General features: G+C 36.0%; 1 protein-coding gene across 7 annotated transcripts in view; it reads right to left on the reverse strand.

Moving 5' to 3' along the window:
- Positions 1 to 497: 497 nt before the first annotated feature.
- LOC129005765 (uncharacterized) overlaps positions 498 to 17,900 on the reverse strand; it is a 53,946-nt gene continuing 36,543 nt past the window's right edge. Inside the window, exons 14-21 of one of the 7 annotated variants that reach the window (XM_054434774.1) lie at positions 13,359 to 13,427; positions 11,573 to 11,661; positions 6,751 to 7,018; positions 6,021 to 6,164; positions 5,088 to 5,114; positions 4,669 to 4,704; positions 3,893 to 3,958; positions 498 to 658 (exon numbers count right to left, since the gene is read on the reverse strand). In XM_054434774.1, the coding sequence (XP_054290749.1) occupies positions 3,941 to 3,958; positions 4,669 to 4,704; positions 5,088 to 5,114; positions 6,021 to 6,164; positions 6,751 to 7,018; positions 11,573 to 11,661; positions 13,359 to 13,427 (651 nt within the window). In that variant the 3' untranslated portion in view covers positions 498 to 658; positions 3,893 to 3,940. Of the gene's footprint in view, positions 659 to 3,892; positions 3,959 to 4,659; positions 4,705 to 5,087; positions 5,115 to 6,020; positions 6,165 to 6,750; positions 7,019 to 11,572; positions 11,662 to 13,358; positions 13,428 to 17,900 lie in introns of all 7 variants that reach the window. The other 6 variants (XM_054434771.1, XM_054434773.1, XM_054434772.1 and 3 more) reach the window with 6 other exon arrangements.

Here is a 17,900-nt window from a genome sequence, read left to right on the forward strand (position 1 = left end):
TTCCATAAACATTCAGGTGTTTTGAGAAACAAAACCATCGATGTGCTACATTTTTACACAAAAAAGAGGCCGTATCATCGACACTATTGAAGAATATGAGATGTTCAATTCCAAAAATCCCCCAACACATTCTTAACGAAAAAATGTCGTTTGAATCTGACATAATTATGAAACAGCCGCAATGATAGAAGGATTATCAGAAGACAAAGACGCTGATAACAATGTGATGGAAGGGGGGAGGGAACGGACACGGTGACGGTCAGTCTAGACCTACACCCTGAACCCGCAGCCGTGTCGTGAAAATTAGTGTTTGTATGGCTATACTGTCTTATTTATTTGTAAATATGTTTGTGCGTGTCTCGTGTATTTGTTTTCAAGACTTAATGACGACCTCCTAGGAGTGACAAAACGTCTTTAAGGCTTGAGAATGACACCATGAGTGAAAATCTAAAGAACTAAAGATATGTTTTTATCAAATAGATCGAAATAGATCTCAATAGTGGAAGACATTTTTAATACTGCTTTTTATATTTAGTACTGCATCCTAATTACGGTGTACAATGTAAGTTTGACATTTTCTCTCTTGTATATTTTCTCTCCATGGGTTTGTTGTTTGTCTCACATCATAACATCATCATGGTTTCTGGTTTTCTGTCTGCTGTAACCATACAAGACAAATTATAAGTTCAATTTCTTATTTGGCAAGAGTATATCAAGCTTATTTATGGTACTACGTCAATCTCAATCTTTAAGTTGCTTAAAAAGACTTAAAACTATTAAACTATTAATGTTTCACACGTAAAACACTCTTACCTTTCCTGTAGCAGAAAACCTATGAATTCGTTAAACTAATGTTTTTTTTTACAGGGAATTAATCTGACATTTTAAGGGAGATATTTGAGCTAAAATATAATCAGGCAGCTGAGCATTCGCTTAGTCTGCATATCTGCTACGTTGGGGGTATTACATTATTGGTATAATTTTAAAACTGATAGCTCTAGCAGAGGTGGAACTCTTATTTTTTCCAAAAGTGAATTTCAGTGCTGTAAAATTAACCTTTCAGACATTTACATTGAAAAGCCTATTGAAGCGTGTGCTGTATTTATAAGTAAGCACAAGCTTATTCTTATGTCTATCTACCGCACACCAGATAGCAGTGTATGGTTGTTTCTTGAAAACCTGGAAAAAATCCTCCACCTTATCTCAAAATGGCCCAATTACAAAACTATAATTAGTGGTGATGTTAATGCCCAGTTTGACGTCACCAAGCCAAGTACCCCGGTCATCAGACTCCTGAACCTATTAAGACAACATAACCTGTATCACCACAACGACCAACGAACAAGATACAACGCCTGCCTTGACAACGTGTTCACAAACTGTGGCAGCGATAACCTCTCCACCTCTGTTGCTCCGTGTCACTTTTCGGACCATGATGGACTCGCTCTGTTTGCAATTGTTTGTAAAAACCTTGAGCCTGTAAATACAGACGAGAAGACCTTTATAAGGTTTTCCTCTGAACACAATCTCACACTTTTCAAATCAAAAATGCTCAACACTGATTGGACAAAGGAATTTACTCCCCTTGGAACACTACAACCAGGTAACATTTCTCAAAACTTTTTTGAGACTTTTATGCATGAGTTTGTTGTGTTTTCCACTTATTAGATCTAAGCCTCAGAATAACAAAAACACACTTAAACATAGCTGGTTTGATGATAATTTACTCAGGCTCAAGGAACAACTTCATCTTAAATACCTTAACCTTAAGTCTAGTAATAATTTTCCTACTCTTAAGTTAGAATATCAAAATTCTAAAAGTTCTATAGAAAAGCGATCAATGATGCCAAGCTAAAACACAATGCCAAGGTGATAGAGAACTCGCAAAACAAATGCAAAACTGCTTGGAAAATTGTAAAAGAAAAGAGAACTCTGGTAGTAGTACAAAACAAGTTGACATCCCCATACATCCCAATGATCTCAATAAAGTTTTTATTGACTCAGTAATTAGTATTAGATCTGAGATAAGTAGTGTAAATACTTCTTTTGACGTTTTTCTAAAGAATGCCTCTCAAACAAATGCATCATTCAGGATTAGTTACGTAACTTGTGATTAAGTCCTATCGGTAATTAGGAAGATGAAAAACTCAAAAACTAAATATATTTATGACATTTCCAACTGGTTCATCAAAGAGACCTTCTCCTGTGTTTTTTTCCCTCTCACAGTATGCATAAAAGCCTGTCTTCAGGAAGGACTATTTTCCTGAATTTTTAAAATTGTCAAAGATCTGTCCGATTTTCAAAAAGGGGGATAAAGCTAGTCCTCAGAGCTATCGGCTTATCAGTCTGGTCCCGACTTTGGCTAAGGTAGTCGAACATGTAACCAGGTAACCAGGTGAGTAATCTTTTTGAGTATCATGCTCTGTTCAACGAACAATAATATGGTTTCAGGGCTGGACGCTCTACTACGGGGGCCATCGATGCCATGGTCCGCACAGTCTTCAATTGTTTTGAAAGTCGAGAGGCTGCTTGGGCTACTTTTATTGACCTAAGCAAGAAGGCCTTTGACTGTGTTGACCATGGTATCCTCTTCCAAAAGCTGGAGTATTATGGTATCCGTGGTGGGAGCCTCAGCCTTTTTAGGACATACCTTGCTGATCGAAGACAGGCAGTTTGCATAGGCAATACCTGGTCCTCTGTTCTATCCACTAACTGTGGAGTACCTCAGGGCTCAGTATTGGGTCCTCTCCTGTTTCTCATTGCCATCAATGACCTGCCCTTCAGCCTGAATTGTGATCCATATTTTTATGAAGACGATACCACCATTCTAAGTAAGGGTTCAGATGTAACGCAGCTTGTAGCTGCAGTGGAAAGTAGCCTAAGTTTGACCACTGAATGGTTTGCAGCAAATAAATTCCTTATCAACGAGGACAAAACACAGTCTATGCTTTTTAGCTTGCGGCCTACACCTCAAATGGAGGAAACTAGCAATTCAAATGTAAAGTTTCTTGGAGTAATTGTTGATCCCCAACTGACTTGGAACTCCCAGGTACAACATATATGCACAAGACTAAGTAGGCTTACTTATTTATTTAGAAAATTAAGGAACCTACTGCCTCTAAATCATCTCAAAAATGTTAATTTTGGACCTGTATAGTCAATTCTAAGCTACGGGATAATCCTTTGGGATAGCTTTGACACTAGGAAAAGAGAAAACCTTGACACTCCTTTTACAAGACTGGAAAATATTAAAAGAAGCCATATTATTATGGGTAGAAAGTTGTGGAATTAACTATCGCCAAGATTAATTCACCTCCCCTACAATAGTTTTAAGAATGCAATTTATGAATGGCTTGTCAGAAACCCTCTGTAAAAGATTGATGATTTTTTTGCTTTACAACCAAAGACATAACCACATATGATTATATAATTCCAGCCTTGAATTTCTTTTCAGCCTGTCTATGCTTTACTTACTCATTGTTGTGGCTTGCCCCTGAACTGGTAAGACAAATATAAAATAATATTTTATTTTATTATTTTATTATTTTATATCTGTCTATGCTTACTATTATTATTAGTTGACTGAACTTGACTTGTGCCTCTTCCAACATGTATTTATATAATTTTACTGTGTCTCATGCATTTATATGTCTATAGACGAATAAAATATTATTTCATTTCATCATTTCATTTAATTTCAAACTCTGCAAGAGAATCTGCAAGTTGAAAATCAAATAAAAAAATAAAATAAAGGAAAATTAGGTTTGGCAGTTAAACGATCTTCTGTCACTTTAAAATATTCTTATATAAACTTCAGATTACACTTTACATTAAAACCCTACACATTGGATAGTGCATGTTCATCTACCTTAAATATTAAAAAACTACTGACCTTTTCAGGTTTTCCAAAACAAATTAGAATGGCAATTTCTTCCATGCTTTATCGTAAACAAACGTCCTAATAAGAAAATGTCAAGGGTCACAAGAGGTATTAAAACATCTGTCATCTAATGATGGCAAGCCCCTTAATTTAAATGTTATATTCATCATCTCTATATATATCCCTGCTTTAATGTGGTAGTGAATACTGCAAATAGACATTGCACAGTAAAACCACGGTAGTAAACCAGACGTCACCAGAAAGGCCAGGCCCCTCTCTATGCTGTGTTAAGTTTTCAACGATTAGATCAGCGAATAAACCTATGAATCTTGACCCTCTAGAATGGATCGTTCCATTTTATTATCAAATAATAGTATTTGTGGTCTACGGGCCAGACTTGTTTACTTCAGCAGGTCAAAAATGTTACTAAAATATGTTTTACTTTCGTCAACAGCTCAATCAGTTATAACCTGAGTTCAGATCATGTCAACTGGTACCGCGTTAGTGACAGGCCTGTTAATTTTATGTTAGTATTTTTTGTAATTGTAAAATGTGTCCATGTTATGTGTTTCCAATGTGACGACGCTGCTTCAGCTGAAGATGTCTGATGATGGCATGTTAATCCCGAAACGGCTCTAACTCAGGTTACAACTTATTGAGCTGTTGACAAAAAATAAAACCTATTGTTAGTTATATCCCAGGTCAAGAGCTAAAACATATATATTAATTTAAAAAATTATCTTTACATCAAAAATATAAAAATGATATTCTCAACATACCGTACTTACAGAGGTAGTAATTTGTACGCCATGCTCCTCCTCATTCTGCATAATTAAAGATTAAATGTAATAGTAAACCTGTTGAACCTTAATTTCTATATTATATAAAGATACAAAAAATAAAAATGCATTATAAATAAATTTATTGGACTTTGTTGTCAGTTTGTACTTTTTTGGACATAAATTGCACTTTTTGTAACACAATAATGAAAATAAATTTAATCGTAATCTGAATTATTCATAATAAAGTGTTGATCAGTGATATCAAGAATACTTTTTTTTATCAAGTATTCGTTTTCATAAACTTGCATTGGAGTATTTAGCTATTAATAATGTTTACTTTTATAAGACTTTCTTCTATTCTATAACCACTACTTTTGGGTTATTAATTTCAACGTATAATAATAACCAACTCAAATTCTACTTACATAATCTTCTGCAGGTATCCACACTCCCTGCAAAAAAACTTAGAATGCATTTAAAAGAACACTACACACTAGTAAAAGTAAATTCAAAACAATGATTATATTTCTAACATTTTCATTTGCCCTGTTAAACAAAAAAACCTTTACAATTTAAAAACATGTAAATATTGCTCTATAATACGCCCACAACCAGCAAACCTACTGACTAGGTGGATTTCCAGTTCTAAATCCAATTCTTAATAGGACATATTCAGCGATCCCCATATTAATATTATTATTAGTCATATTATTGGTCCCCATCTTAAATAATTGATAATTAAGACCATCTACTTAGTTTACAACAATAAATCATGATATTTCCCCTTTTTCTATTTGGTATTTTTGAGCTTGATGTTGTTTATTAGGAATTTTTAAATGCTAAATAAAAGAGTACATAACACTTTATCATAAAATCACAACTTTTTAGGTAATTTATTTATTTATTTTTATAACAATGATACAAAACAGCATACGCCAATGTAATTGTAGCATGCAAAAGAATATTTCAAGAGTCATCAAAATATATACTTATTAAAGGCAATACCACTCACTCACTCACTGATCAATTTAACCAAAAAATACAAACCATAGGTACTCGGGAATTAAAATAGAGGTTCTAATTAAGCTCTAGGTGTTCAATAAAAATCATTTTCAAGAAATGCCATCAGGCTCCCTTTGCCCAGCTGGCCTTGGAAGTCCTTAATTTATCCTTAAGGATAAAAGATTTGTTTATATTTAGTCGGATGAATATTTTTTCTAATTTTACACCATTAAATAATACTTACCCTAACACTCCTCAATATTTAAGTTATGCTTTTGTTTATGGTGCACTTTTCAGTTGCTGGCTCCTACACTTGAATGTGATCAAATTATCTACAAAACAGCAAATTCACCCACCTGTGGCTGAGGGGAAGGGTACTTGGGAGTGTCCTGGAAGTCGACGTTGGCCAGAGTTATATCTCCACGAAACTGGATCCTGGTGACAGACCTGAAAGGTTCTCTGTGTTTGTAGGAGATGAAGTGCCGACCATCTACAGCCACCTGATAAAAACACACCAGGGAAAGATGAGTTTTAAAAGACCTAACAATCCAAGGACAGCAAGGTCTAGTTTAGAAAGTCTTAATGATATGCTTTTTTCTCAGGATTTACTGTTAACCACTCAGCTACCCAGACTATAAACAAGGCTACAGAATACTTTAGACAAATACTTTAGATACTCTAAGTATTAAGTGGGAAATATAATATTTTGATACTTTCTACATGTTATATAAGCATTCAAAACAATAAAAGATAACTGGTTATAATTTTAAACCTAGAAAAAGTGGACCTATAGGAAGTATAGTCTTGTATGTCTAATAAGTTGAGTAAGTAAACGAACAAGAAGCCTGTATTAAGAGGAGCAAGTATGTTGCTTAAACAACCCGCTCATGTATATATACTATTTAATTAAGTCTTACATACCTCAAAGAAAGCCCTCCGTTCCTACTTTGATAAATACATATTTTGGAATTACCATGATCACATTTAGAGCAGTAAAAGCAATACATATTATCATCTGAACTGTGAAATTATCACATTTATTTATTTTTAGGAATGCTTACTACTTTTGACACTTCTGAAACTAACCATAAACTCGGCTTTGGTGATGTAGAACTCGAGAAAGAACGGCTGTCCTCGACGGAACGGAAACCTTTCAGCAATTGATCCCTCCTTAACGCCCCACGTGCCATTGATGTAGGTATTACGGTATGTGTTGATATTCTTAGCAAACATTGGATTAAATTGGAATGCAATGTCAGGCCGACCATCGTCTTCTTTTTTTAGAATGCGAGGCTTTTCAATTTGAGACCAATCATCGTCATCTTTATATCCAACCAAGAAGTTCACTTCAAACCTGGAATGCCTGGAGGTTAGTTTGTCTGGTGTCTTTGATACGGATCAACGTAGTGAATATTTCACTACGATTCTCTTGATTGAGACTGAACAAATCTTTAATTATCTTAAAACAACATTAAACCACGAACAAACGTTTGAAATCCGCATCAAGAACCAGTCACGTACCTTATGAAAGCCATGACATTCGGTTCTACTTGTTTGCCATGTTCTGCACTCTACGTAATTAACCACAATTCAAAGCAGTTTGAGTCTATCTACCCTGCAGCAAAATAATACATGGACAACCTCCTACCTAGACTCTACCACCTCTGAAGAGGAGGCTCGTTCTCGAATACGAGAAATTTCTGAAATACACAAGGCCGGACGATTTAAAAATGTGTAATTGGCTATGAAACTCGAAAAAGTCTTACAATATGTTCTTGAATACCTTAAAGCAAAATCTACAAAGACAATTGATATCTGACACCAATTTGCCCACAGAAGAGTCCATGGTAGATAGATAGATGGATAGATTTATTTGATCATTAAACATTATACATAAAATTTAATATATCATGTCAATAAATAGTAAGCAAGGTAAACCGAGAGATACATGAAATCAATTAAAGGTTTACATGCACGATAAATAAGTACCTATAAGATAGCTATTTACATTACAAGTGTAGTAAGAGCGTTTTTACATCACGCAGATGAATGTTGTGCATAATGTAATGCATAATTCTCCTAATTGATGTATCCAAGCTCTTGCGTAACGTGTAACGTACAAGATTTTACCTGACCCGACAATATACAGGAGATTACGAACAATATTTTTCAACTTAACATCACTCGTAAAGTAAAGAAGTTGTATACATCATGCTTGGGATAGGGAAGTTTAACATGGAGGGTTAGGTAAAATTATAAATAATACAGACAGACTGACTAAAAATATATGCACTAGTAATTAAGTATAAAATAAGTTAATCACAGTAGGCGACATAATTGAATTGGGTATGTGATGGATTGCGGAATCAGACAGTTTTGACTATCAACATAGTGCTGAAAAGTTAGAAAAGGCTTTGTATCCGACAAAAAGAGAGATATTAAGGGCAGTCATGTCTATTTTCGACCCTTTATGCCTAGTTTGACCGACGAACATTAAAAGAAGGCTTCTTGTTCAGGAAGTCTGGCAGATCAAGACAACTTGAGACTACAGTAAGTAGTACCACATTACAAGAAGTGGAAGTTGAGAAGTGGAAATGTTGGCTAGAAGAAGTTCAAGACCTTCAAATCTTTAGTATTCCAAGTTGTTACTTCAAGAACAATCGCAAGTCTAAGAAAATCAGTCCACACTCGTTTGTAGATGCAAGTCAGGAGACGTTCGCAGCGGTCATTTATCTTGTCCAACAGATCGACGATTCCTGAATGCAGGCTAGCTAACAGAATTGAAAATGACTTTAGAATTCACATTGACCAACAATAATTTTGGTCTGACTCGGTTACGGACCTACACTGGATTAAGGAGGCCCCAAAGACATATAAACTGTTTGTTTCAAATAGGATCGGAGACATCCAGCGTCTACCACAGCCTGAAGAGTGGAGATGGGTCCTTGCAAAACAAAACGCGGCAGACTTTGCAACGAGGTCAAGCAGGAGATTCAACTCTACGTTGTAGCAAGAATGGATCCATGGACCAAGCTTCCTAACCAGTGAAGTAGACAACTGGCCATAACAACCGTCTACCCTGGAATCTAAGGGAGACTTGGAAATGAAGTAACAATACGTTGGTATCCACGAAGAAGTCCAATCACTTATTTATGTCTACACATTTTCTTCTTGGGAAAAGCTGACCCGAACACTGGGGTGGGTTGTAAAATATATTGAGGCTCTGAGACAGCGAACCAAATTAGATAACATGGAAGATCTTCAACTACACATTGAATATGACGTCATACTTGAGCTTCACCCAAATGAGAAAAATGCAGCGGAACAAGTATTTTTGGAGAAAGCTCAAGACCAAAGCTTCAGTGATGAAAAATACTTGTTGACCCGCAAGCGACCCTTAACTAAATCTAGTCATATCTATGCATTGGTTGCCTTTCTTGAAGAATCGACAGGTCTAATTCAAATTTCAACAAGAACAAGCAATGCCCCAGCTTTCGGACCGGATAAAAGACAACCAATTCTACTAGATGGGTAAAATCATATTTCTAAACTGATTATAAGAATGATTGATGCAGATTGTTTCCACTAAGGAATAGAAACAGTTATTAACGTAGTGAAAAGAGATTCTGGATAACTTATCTACGATGTGCAGTAAAAAAGGTGAAAAATACTTGCATGAAGTGCCAAATTAATAGTGCCTAACCAACACCTCCCCAAATGGCTCCTATACCATAATCTAGAGTCTCGGAAGCCAAACACCCTTTCTTCTTTACCGGTGTTGATTATTTTGGACCAATAGAGATGACTATGGAAGACGTCACGAAAAACGCTACGGCGTCATCTGCACTTACCTAACCACACGTGCCGTACACACCTAGAAGTAGCCCACTCATTGAATACATAAAGTTGTTTTTGTGGTTCTTAAGCATGTATCAGTCGAATACCTTGTCCTTCCAAGATGTATTTTGAGAACGGAACTAATTTATGTGGCCGCAGAAAAAGAGCTACGTAACGCAGTTAAGACCCTTAAGAGTCCTTGAAGCCTGGACGTTTTAACTCAATGAGCAATTAAAAAACTACAAAGACAATTTCTCGTCTCACAGTATTCCAAATATTAAAATTAAAATTACTCTGATGTTTGAAAAAATATTTTGAGATGGTTAATAACTCTTCAGTGGTGGTTTAAAATTAACAAATTTAACATTGCTCTTATGGTGGACTAATCCAAGATGGTCGACAGCTTTCATGGACTCCCTTGGAGAACAATTCAACACTGCAAAGAACATTTCTAATCCTATAGTATTAATACTAGATGTAAATATACTAAAAAAACTTTTGCAAAGCTTATGACAGCTAGCCTGACCATACTACAAGACCAAATTGCACGTGGTTGGTATCAAATGAAGATGTTTTCCTGTAGATGTGCAGAATTCCTTTAAAAATTAAAATAGGCCAAAATATAAAAACAAAAATGAATTTTAAATTTTTAAAAACAATAACATGGGCCTTATGGGTTGTCATGTTGGCGACGGAATAACAACAAAATATAAACAGAAAATCAAAAGAAATTAAATAAATTAAAATTGAATGTTTTATTTACAGCGTGGGTTGAAAATATTTTGCACAATACATACTTTTGGTTGAGTTTTCGACCATAAGGCGAGCTCTCGTTTAAACTATGATCACTTTGGTGTTTGAAAAAATATTTTTGGAGAGTAAATAACTCTTTAGCAGCGGTTTGAAATTATCCAAGATGGTCGCTAACCTCAACAATGCTCAACCCCAACGCACCGTCTCAAGAAACGGATTCAGATGGGGTTCTGGAGACCCCAAGCCGTCAACACCCAACCACTTCCTCGGGGAGATATTTGAGTTCCCTATTATTGAAGACAACCTTTGTAAGAAATTACTTGCAAGAGAGAAAACCCGCCTTGACAGTTTTTGGAGACGATGAATATATTCCATGTACAACCAAGCGATGCAAGTGGCATATGAGAGCTGAACCATCAAAAGTTGGTGACTTGGCTATCATAGGAGACGAAAACAATCCAAGGAATACTTGGCCTCTCGGACGAATATCAGAGGTAGACCCAGGAAAAGATGGACAATGCTGAATAGTTGACGTTACCCACTGTTACAAATGGGAAATCGCCCCTTACCGAGGTAGCGGTTTTATGCGGTGGGGGAGAAGATGTAACTAATCTGTCTGTCTGATGTAACTGAAGAAGTTCACTGTAGAAGTACAGGTGATTTGTTTTTGTTTTATGTTTTGATTATTTGGATTTTGGTTGCCAAGTGACTTTTATTCTGTTTTATAAATAAAAAATAGTCACATCAAATCTACTTGGAATTAATAATCTGTCTAGTTATTAATTTCCTTCAATGCTAATTTGATAGACAATTTAAATTACCGTATCTTATAATGAACCAACACTAGAATGTAGATAACACTTTTACACTTCTAGCATATTTTAAGACAGACACTCACAAATCATAATGTGATGGATTGTAAATTTTGTGTTGAAAACCAGGTATCCAAAAACTTATCGTAATGATTAAAGATAATTTCAGATTGACATTTTTTTGCACCATTAGTATTTTTCATGTTTTGTTAAGGGAAAATGTAAACTGTGATCTTGTAACTATCCAACTTTCCTAGCCTACTTGTAGTTTGCATCAATAGTTAGCAGCCAAGTGACAAGAAGCCACCTTTGTCCAGAATTGACCTCGCTAAGGATAAAAAAAATCACGTTCAGATTTGAAGGCAAGTACTGTAACTCAGCTGATCAGACAACAAAGTCCATCCATAATGATATTTCACCTGTAGGTAAAGTGATCACGTATTTATGTACTGATTATAAAAAAATAGAACTTAAATATAAATATACTGCATAAAGGTTGATCTTACCATTTAGCATCTTCATTCACAAACCCATCAGCTATAATAGAAGACTGTTCATAAAGTTGTGTCCTCAGCTTGTATACCATATGAGTTGTCTAAAAACAATTACTTTATTAATGCAGTATAACCTTAACAATAAGATTGTTGACAGCGTAAAACACTACTATTCCATTAACCTAGTACTTTTAAGATTACATCACTGAACATGCAAATAGTTCGAATTATTTTTGGTGAATTATTGAAACATTAGCAGCGGGCTACTACAATAATTATTTTAGTACCTAAGCACTATAATATGTAGTACTTCGCTCCGATACCTTATTGCCTCGGCGTGAGTATTCGGCGGGGCACATTGTTATAGCGCTGGTTTCGTACTTAATTTTAGTGCAATTCATTTTCGCATCGGTTACTTTTGTATCTTACTGTGTTAGTGATTTTGAACAACTAGTGTTGTGTGTGGTTTTGGATTAGGTTTATTGATATGGAATATGATTATATAAAAGACTGTAATATGGCATTCTGGAAGGAACCTAACCTTAAAACTGTGCTTGATGCCTTTTTTGCGGTATTTTGCGGAGTATCCCGGTTACTTTGCACCTGATTTTACCTTCATTTGACAATACTGAGGGCCTGTTAGCACTTTTGTATAGTGCTGCTATCTGTAGTTTTCAGTTTTGGGGTAAGTGTAAATATATTTTTCATACATTCTCAATTTTTAAGACATCATATCTGCAAAGAATTATTTTACACGTATCTGCGGGGTTTGTGACAAAAAAAGAACGGCACCAGTACACTGACCGGCAAAAGTCATGGTCTACTTATAGTACCGGAAATGACGTCATCAAATCCTTCTTATGCGGATGCATATTCATCTTCAATCTAACTTTTGGACAGTAGTAGTTAATAATGTATAGTACATATGGTAATTGTTCAACACATATTTCGTGTTATTCTTTTATATTTTTATTGTGTTTTTGTTTAAATAGAACCTGACAGTCACTTGACAAAGTGAGCTTCCTTGTACTGATTATAGTACCTATAGAAAATTGCTAATTGCCGCATTTTCTTACTTTTCCCGCTCTCTTTTTGCCGCCCTCAAGTATTTGCGTATAAAAATGTTGATTGGTTTTTAAAAGAATAATTATTTCTATGCTATTATAACTATATAATACTAATATATAATAAATATATTAATATATAAACTATATAAAAACTATATGATCTCTTATAGTATAACTATAGGAAAAATATAATGCGTAATTGGAACGACTGGAAATTGCCTTTGTTGCACTCAAGAAATTTCCACAGTAGGCTGTGGTTCATGCGTTAACATTTCTCTCGTGTCTACACGACCGTCGGGAATAGTCAGATTTCAACTATGATTGCAGATGACAACGATGGTGTTTCCGTAAGTGAACGTGGGAATATAGAATTTTGCCGCGAACAAGAGGACGATGATGATATCTACACGACCATGGAAGGTTATTATGATATTGCATTGGTCGTGGAAGACGATGATAACGTGTCCACGAACGTGGGAGACGATGATAACGTGTCCACGAACGTGGGAGACGATGATAACGTTTCCACGAACGTGGGAGACGATGATTTCCACACGTATGCAGGAGGAATCGGTTTCGTTTCCACTGAATGGTATTCAGAATTTTGCCGTGGCCGAGGAAGACAGGGATTCTGTTACCGTGACCGAGGAAGATATTCACGATTTCACAGTGATTGTGGAAGAAGATGAATAATATGTCTTCACGACTGTAGGAGATGATCAACATATTACCTCAAACACGCGGTCGATCTTCAACTTAGGATGTCCAACGACTGTCTGCCCTCCTTCCACAGGTTTGATCTAAAATTCAGATATATTGGATCAAATTTCGGGCTGGATTAATAGTTTTAGAATAAACGAAAATAAACTATTTTTCTTATTCTAAACGTTGAGCCGTGCCTACCTTCCACCAACTAGTGTCATGGCTGTTTTGTGTTTCAAATTGTTCAAATTTTAAGTGGGGGAAATATGGCAAGGATCCCTCACTTTAAGCTTTTTTCCCCATAAGAATAACATAGGTATTATTTTTTGTGACGGAAAAATCCCGATCATTGCTTTCATGTCCCTATATAATTGTCCAACTCTAAAAATATTACTAATCCTCACTTATCCCCCAATGAATGCTTAAAACCGGATGTAAATACGGCCAATTTTCACCAAATTTACGGTGTAGACTTGCTAATAGATGCACATACACATCGCAAACGTTCAAAATGCCGATCGCAGCGCTGGAACGGAGAAATTAAAAAACAGAACTTACTTAAACCATGCCTCGTATTTTCAAAATCTAGCTAAAAAAGCTAATTCTTTCATTTATAGACCCATGCAGGTGTAAATGTAAAGTAGGGACAGTAAAGCAAAGATACGGTACGTGGGGCTTTTTTCCCATAAGAATAACAAGGTGGGGTTTTAGGCACTTTTTTAAATTCTGCCCATGGCCAATATACCCCTATATAAATGTTCTATAATATTGTACAACTCCATAAACATTAGCAATCCATATCCATTCCCACGTATATTTATGAAATCATGCGAGATTTGTGCGAGAACTCGAGTGCGCTCCCGGCCGCGGGTATGGGCATGCTCCGACCCATGGTGGGGCTTCTCGCTTCTCGTCTCTAGTGGTGACGCGACGCGGTGAAATGCCGCTCCCTTAGGCTGGTTTTATGCACCGCGACAGTCGCGAGTCGCGAGTCGCGCCACGTCTTGCGGCTGACAAAAATGTCACGCGACAGCGACACTTTTTTGTCGCGTAAACTCACATCCGGTGGTGGGGGAATTAAAGAAATCAGTCTGTTCTCAATCCAATGTTGTGTGTTGTGTTTTGATGTAGAAGTGATTATTAAGTTGTTTAAATATAGACCCTGTAGTGTTGTACACGTTAATGACAAAACCCCAGTTATTTAAACAACACATACAATTTACAGTTGGAATTGCGTCAACCCTCTTAAAAATGTCATTACATAATATAATTGTGTAATTTATATTACAAATAAAGAGTAAAGAACTCATTTATATACTAATTATTCACATTAATCAATATAAATATATGGAGAATATACCACGTGGAGTATGAAAAATACTACTGTCGCGCCGCGACTGTCGCGGTGCATAAACGTGCCCATTTGATCCAATAGAACTTGAACCGCACGCGACACATTTTTTGAAGCTGCGATTCTAAAACCTGTCGCGGGTATTTAGAGTCGCTCCGCGGCAGTTTGTCGCTGTCGCGGTGCATAAATGCTCCCATTTAACTCAATAGAACTTGAGTCGCGCCACGACACGCGACACGCGACTGTCGCGGTGCATAAAACCGGCCTTAGGCTTGCTTGTTGTCTCCAGTGGTAGCTCTTGATCTAGTCCTGGGTGGGCAACCTCCAAAAATTCATTTTACAATCTTCATCTCTTGTTGAAGTAATTTCTAAATATGTTAATTTCTTTTTAATTTTTTTTTTTCAAAAAGGCTATACATAGAGGAGACATCGACCCAAGACCTCATTCCTAAACATGAAGCTATCATGCCAACACTACTCCGTGTCGCTCACCATCAAAAGCAACCTGATTCGCCACTACAAGTTAATACATTAAATAAAGGCGAAACTGTGCAAAGTTTGTGATTTGATCTGTGATGGAAAAAAATGGCTCTAAAATCACATATACTACAAAGTAATAAGACTTTTAATGAGTATTCTTGCAACAATTGTCCATATACAATGATTAAATTTGTTGGTAAATCGATTGGAACTGAACCTAAAAATACTTTTCAGTCTTGTCCTCTACCGATAAAATGGACTTTAGTAAGGAGAATCAAATTTATAAAATATACAATAGATCAAAATGAAAAATTAATAACTGAAAAAACAATGTATTGCAGACTTTAGAAGCCTCAAATATCCCATCCTAACCATTGAGAAAAGAGATTTAATACCTCAAATTAATAATACTCTTTTAAAGATTGACGCATCATTACACAAATATCAAGCACAAGGCAGTGGATGGATATATGACCATACTAAATATTGGCTGTTGCATATTTACAAGTGTAAGCCCCTAACTCCAAAGTCATATATCCCCACACCAAAAAGTATTCAATTAAAATTTGCAGTTTAAAACATAAAAATGCTAATAATAAATGCTTCCTTTGGTCAATTATAGTAGCTTTACATCCAAGGAATTAAAAAAATGCTGAAAGGGTCTCCAATAATGTGCCGTATGAAAGTCAGTTGAATATTACAAATATAAAATATCCCTTAAAAATATCTGGTATAGATAAATTTGTAAGATAAAATGATATAGGTGCTTTTGTATTTGCTGTTGAAGATGAGAAATGCATACATTAAAAATTTTAGCAGTAATTTACTAAATTAGAAATTACTTCAACAAGATATTAAGTTTGTTAAATGAATTTGGATAGGTTGCCCACTTGATCAAGAGACAACAAGCAAGCCTAAGGGAGTGGCATTTCACCGCGTCACCACTAGCGACGAGAAACGAGAAGCCCCACCATGGAGCGGGCACGCGAGCATACCCATTGTCCATGCCCGCGGCCGGGAGCGCACCCTAGTTCCCGTACAAATGTTGCGTGAATTTGAAAATATAATTGAGAATGGGTATGTAATTCTAATGTTTATGGAGTTGGACAATAGTATAGAATATTTATTTAAGGGTATAAAGGCCGTGGGCAGGATTTTTTTTAAGTGGCTAAAAACCCACCATGTTATTCTTATGGGAAAAAACGCTCAAGTGCCGTCTCTTTACTATATTGTCCCCACTTAACATTTACACCTGCATGGGTCAAAAAAAGAAAGAATCAGCTTTTTAACCTTGATTTTGAAAATACGAGGCATGTTTTAAGTAAGTTCCGTTTTTTAATTTCTCCGTTCCAGCGCTGCGATTCGCATTTTGAACGTGTGCGATGTGTATGTGCATCTATTGGCAAGTCTGCACCGTAAATTTGGCGAAAATTGGCCGTATTTACATCCGGTTTTGAGCATTCAAAATGGTGCCGCCAATTGAGACTGCCACCAACTGTGAAGTGCGTGCTGTAATTATATTTTTAACTGCTAGAGGTGTGAAAGCCATTGAAATTCTTCGAAAGATTAGTGAAGTGTATGGCGAGAACATAATGAGTGATGTAATGGTACACAATTGGGTAAGAGCATTTAAAGACGGCCCCAACAACGTTCATGATGAGCAATGCACTGGGTACTGGTGACAGTAATGACGCCATACAGTGTCTGTTGTTTGGTTAACTTTCGTTTTTATCTAAATTTAAAATTAAATGCCACCAATAACACGAAGAACTGTGAGTAGCTGGAAGGAACGTAAATGTGACCGCTTGCATCAACCACCCAATTGATCATTTGACGAATACAGAGTGGAAGTACCGCACAATCTCGGACAAATAAACATAAAATGTTTACATTGTGGTGGCTTACATTTTAAGCAAGAAACGACTGTCCGAGACAGTTCAATTTTTACTCTCTGTTGCCATAAATTAAAGGTCCGTTTACCTCATTTGTGGAATTCACGATACTTTCAGAAACTTATTGGAAACTCCCAATCTAAAAAAGGGCTATGAGACTTAATTACTATAATTATTTGGATAAAATTTGTCGATTCAATTCCGCCTTTGCCATGGTCAGCTCTAAAGATAATTTAGATGAGATGACCACACATGAGATCTAAAATGTCATGATCTATGACACGTTCTACCACTGAGTAGGTCTTATAAAACTCAAGGAAGGTCATGGTCCTGAACACACACTGGTATATAAGTACGACGTTGGCACTGAAACCCAACAGTGCATGAAACACAATTTAAAAAAATGAAAAAATGCAATGAAAACATATGCATTACTCATTGCCAGCCATAGAGCCTAGGCCTCCAAATCATCTCGTTGACAATCAGGTATAAAAAGAACTCGCCGTGCATAGTGGACAACTGTATATCAGAAATCAGATATCAGAAAATCTTTCAGAAATCTTACAGAAATATTCGCTATACTACCCACTTCTATACTATACTACCTTCTATACCACTTCTATACTACCCACTGGGGGTGTTAGAATATCGAAGTTTCCAACACGTACTATATAAAACATGAACAATTTGAAAAATAAATGACTCATGACACTAGTTGGCGGAACGTAGGCACGGCTCAAAGTGGACAATTTGTTATGTGTATTATAAACAGGAAAATAAATTCTATCTTTTTGTGCCTGAAATCTTTGATATCTAAGGTATTCAATATTCGATCTTATTGAACTTGG

Source organism: Macrosteles quadrilineatus, unplaced genomic scaffold (assembly GCF_028750875.1).
Source record: "Macrosteles quadrilineatus isolate MER2022 unplaced genomic scaffold, UCM_ALF_1.0 Scaffold_32__1_contigs__length_1466915, whole genome shotgun sequence".
Lineage (NCBI taxonomy): Eukaryota > Metazoa > Arthropoda > Insecta > Hemiptera > Cicadellidae > Macrosteles > Macrosteles quadrilineatus.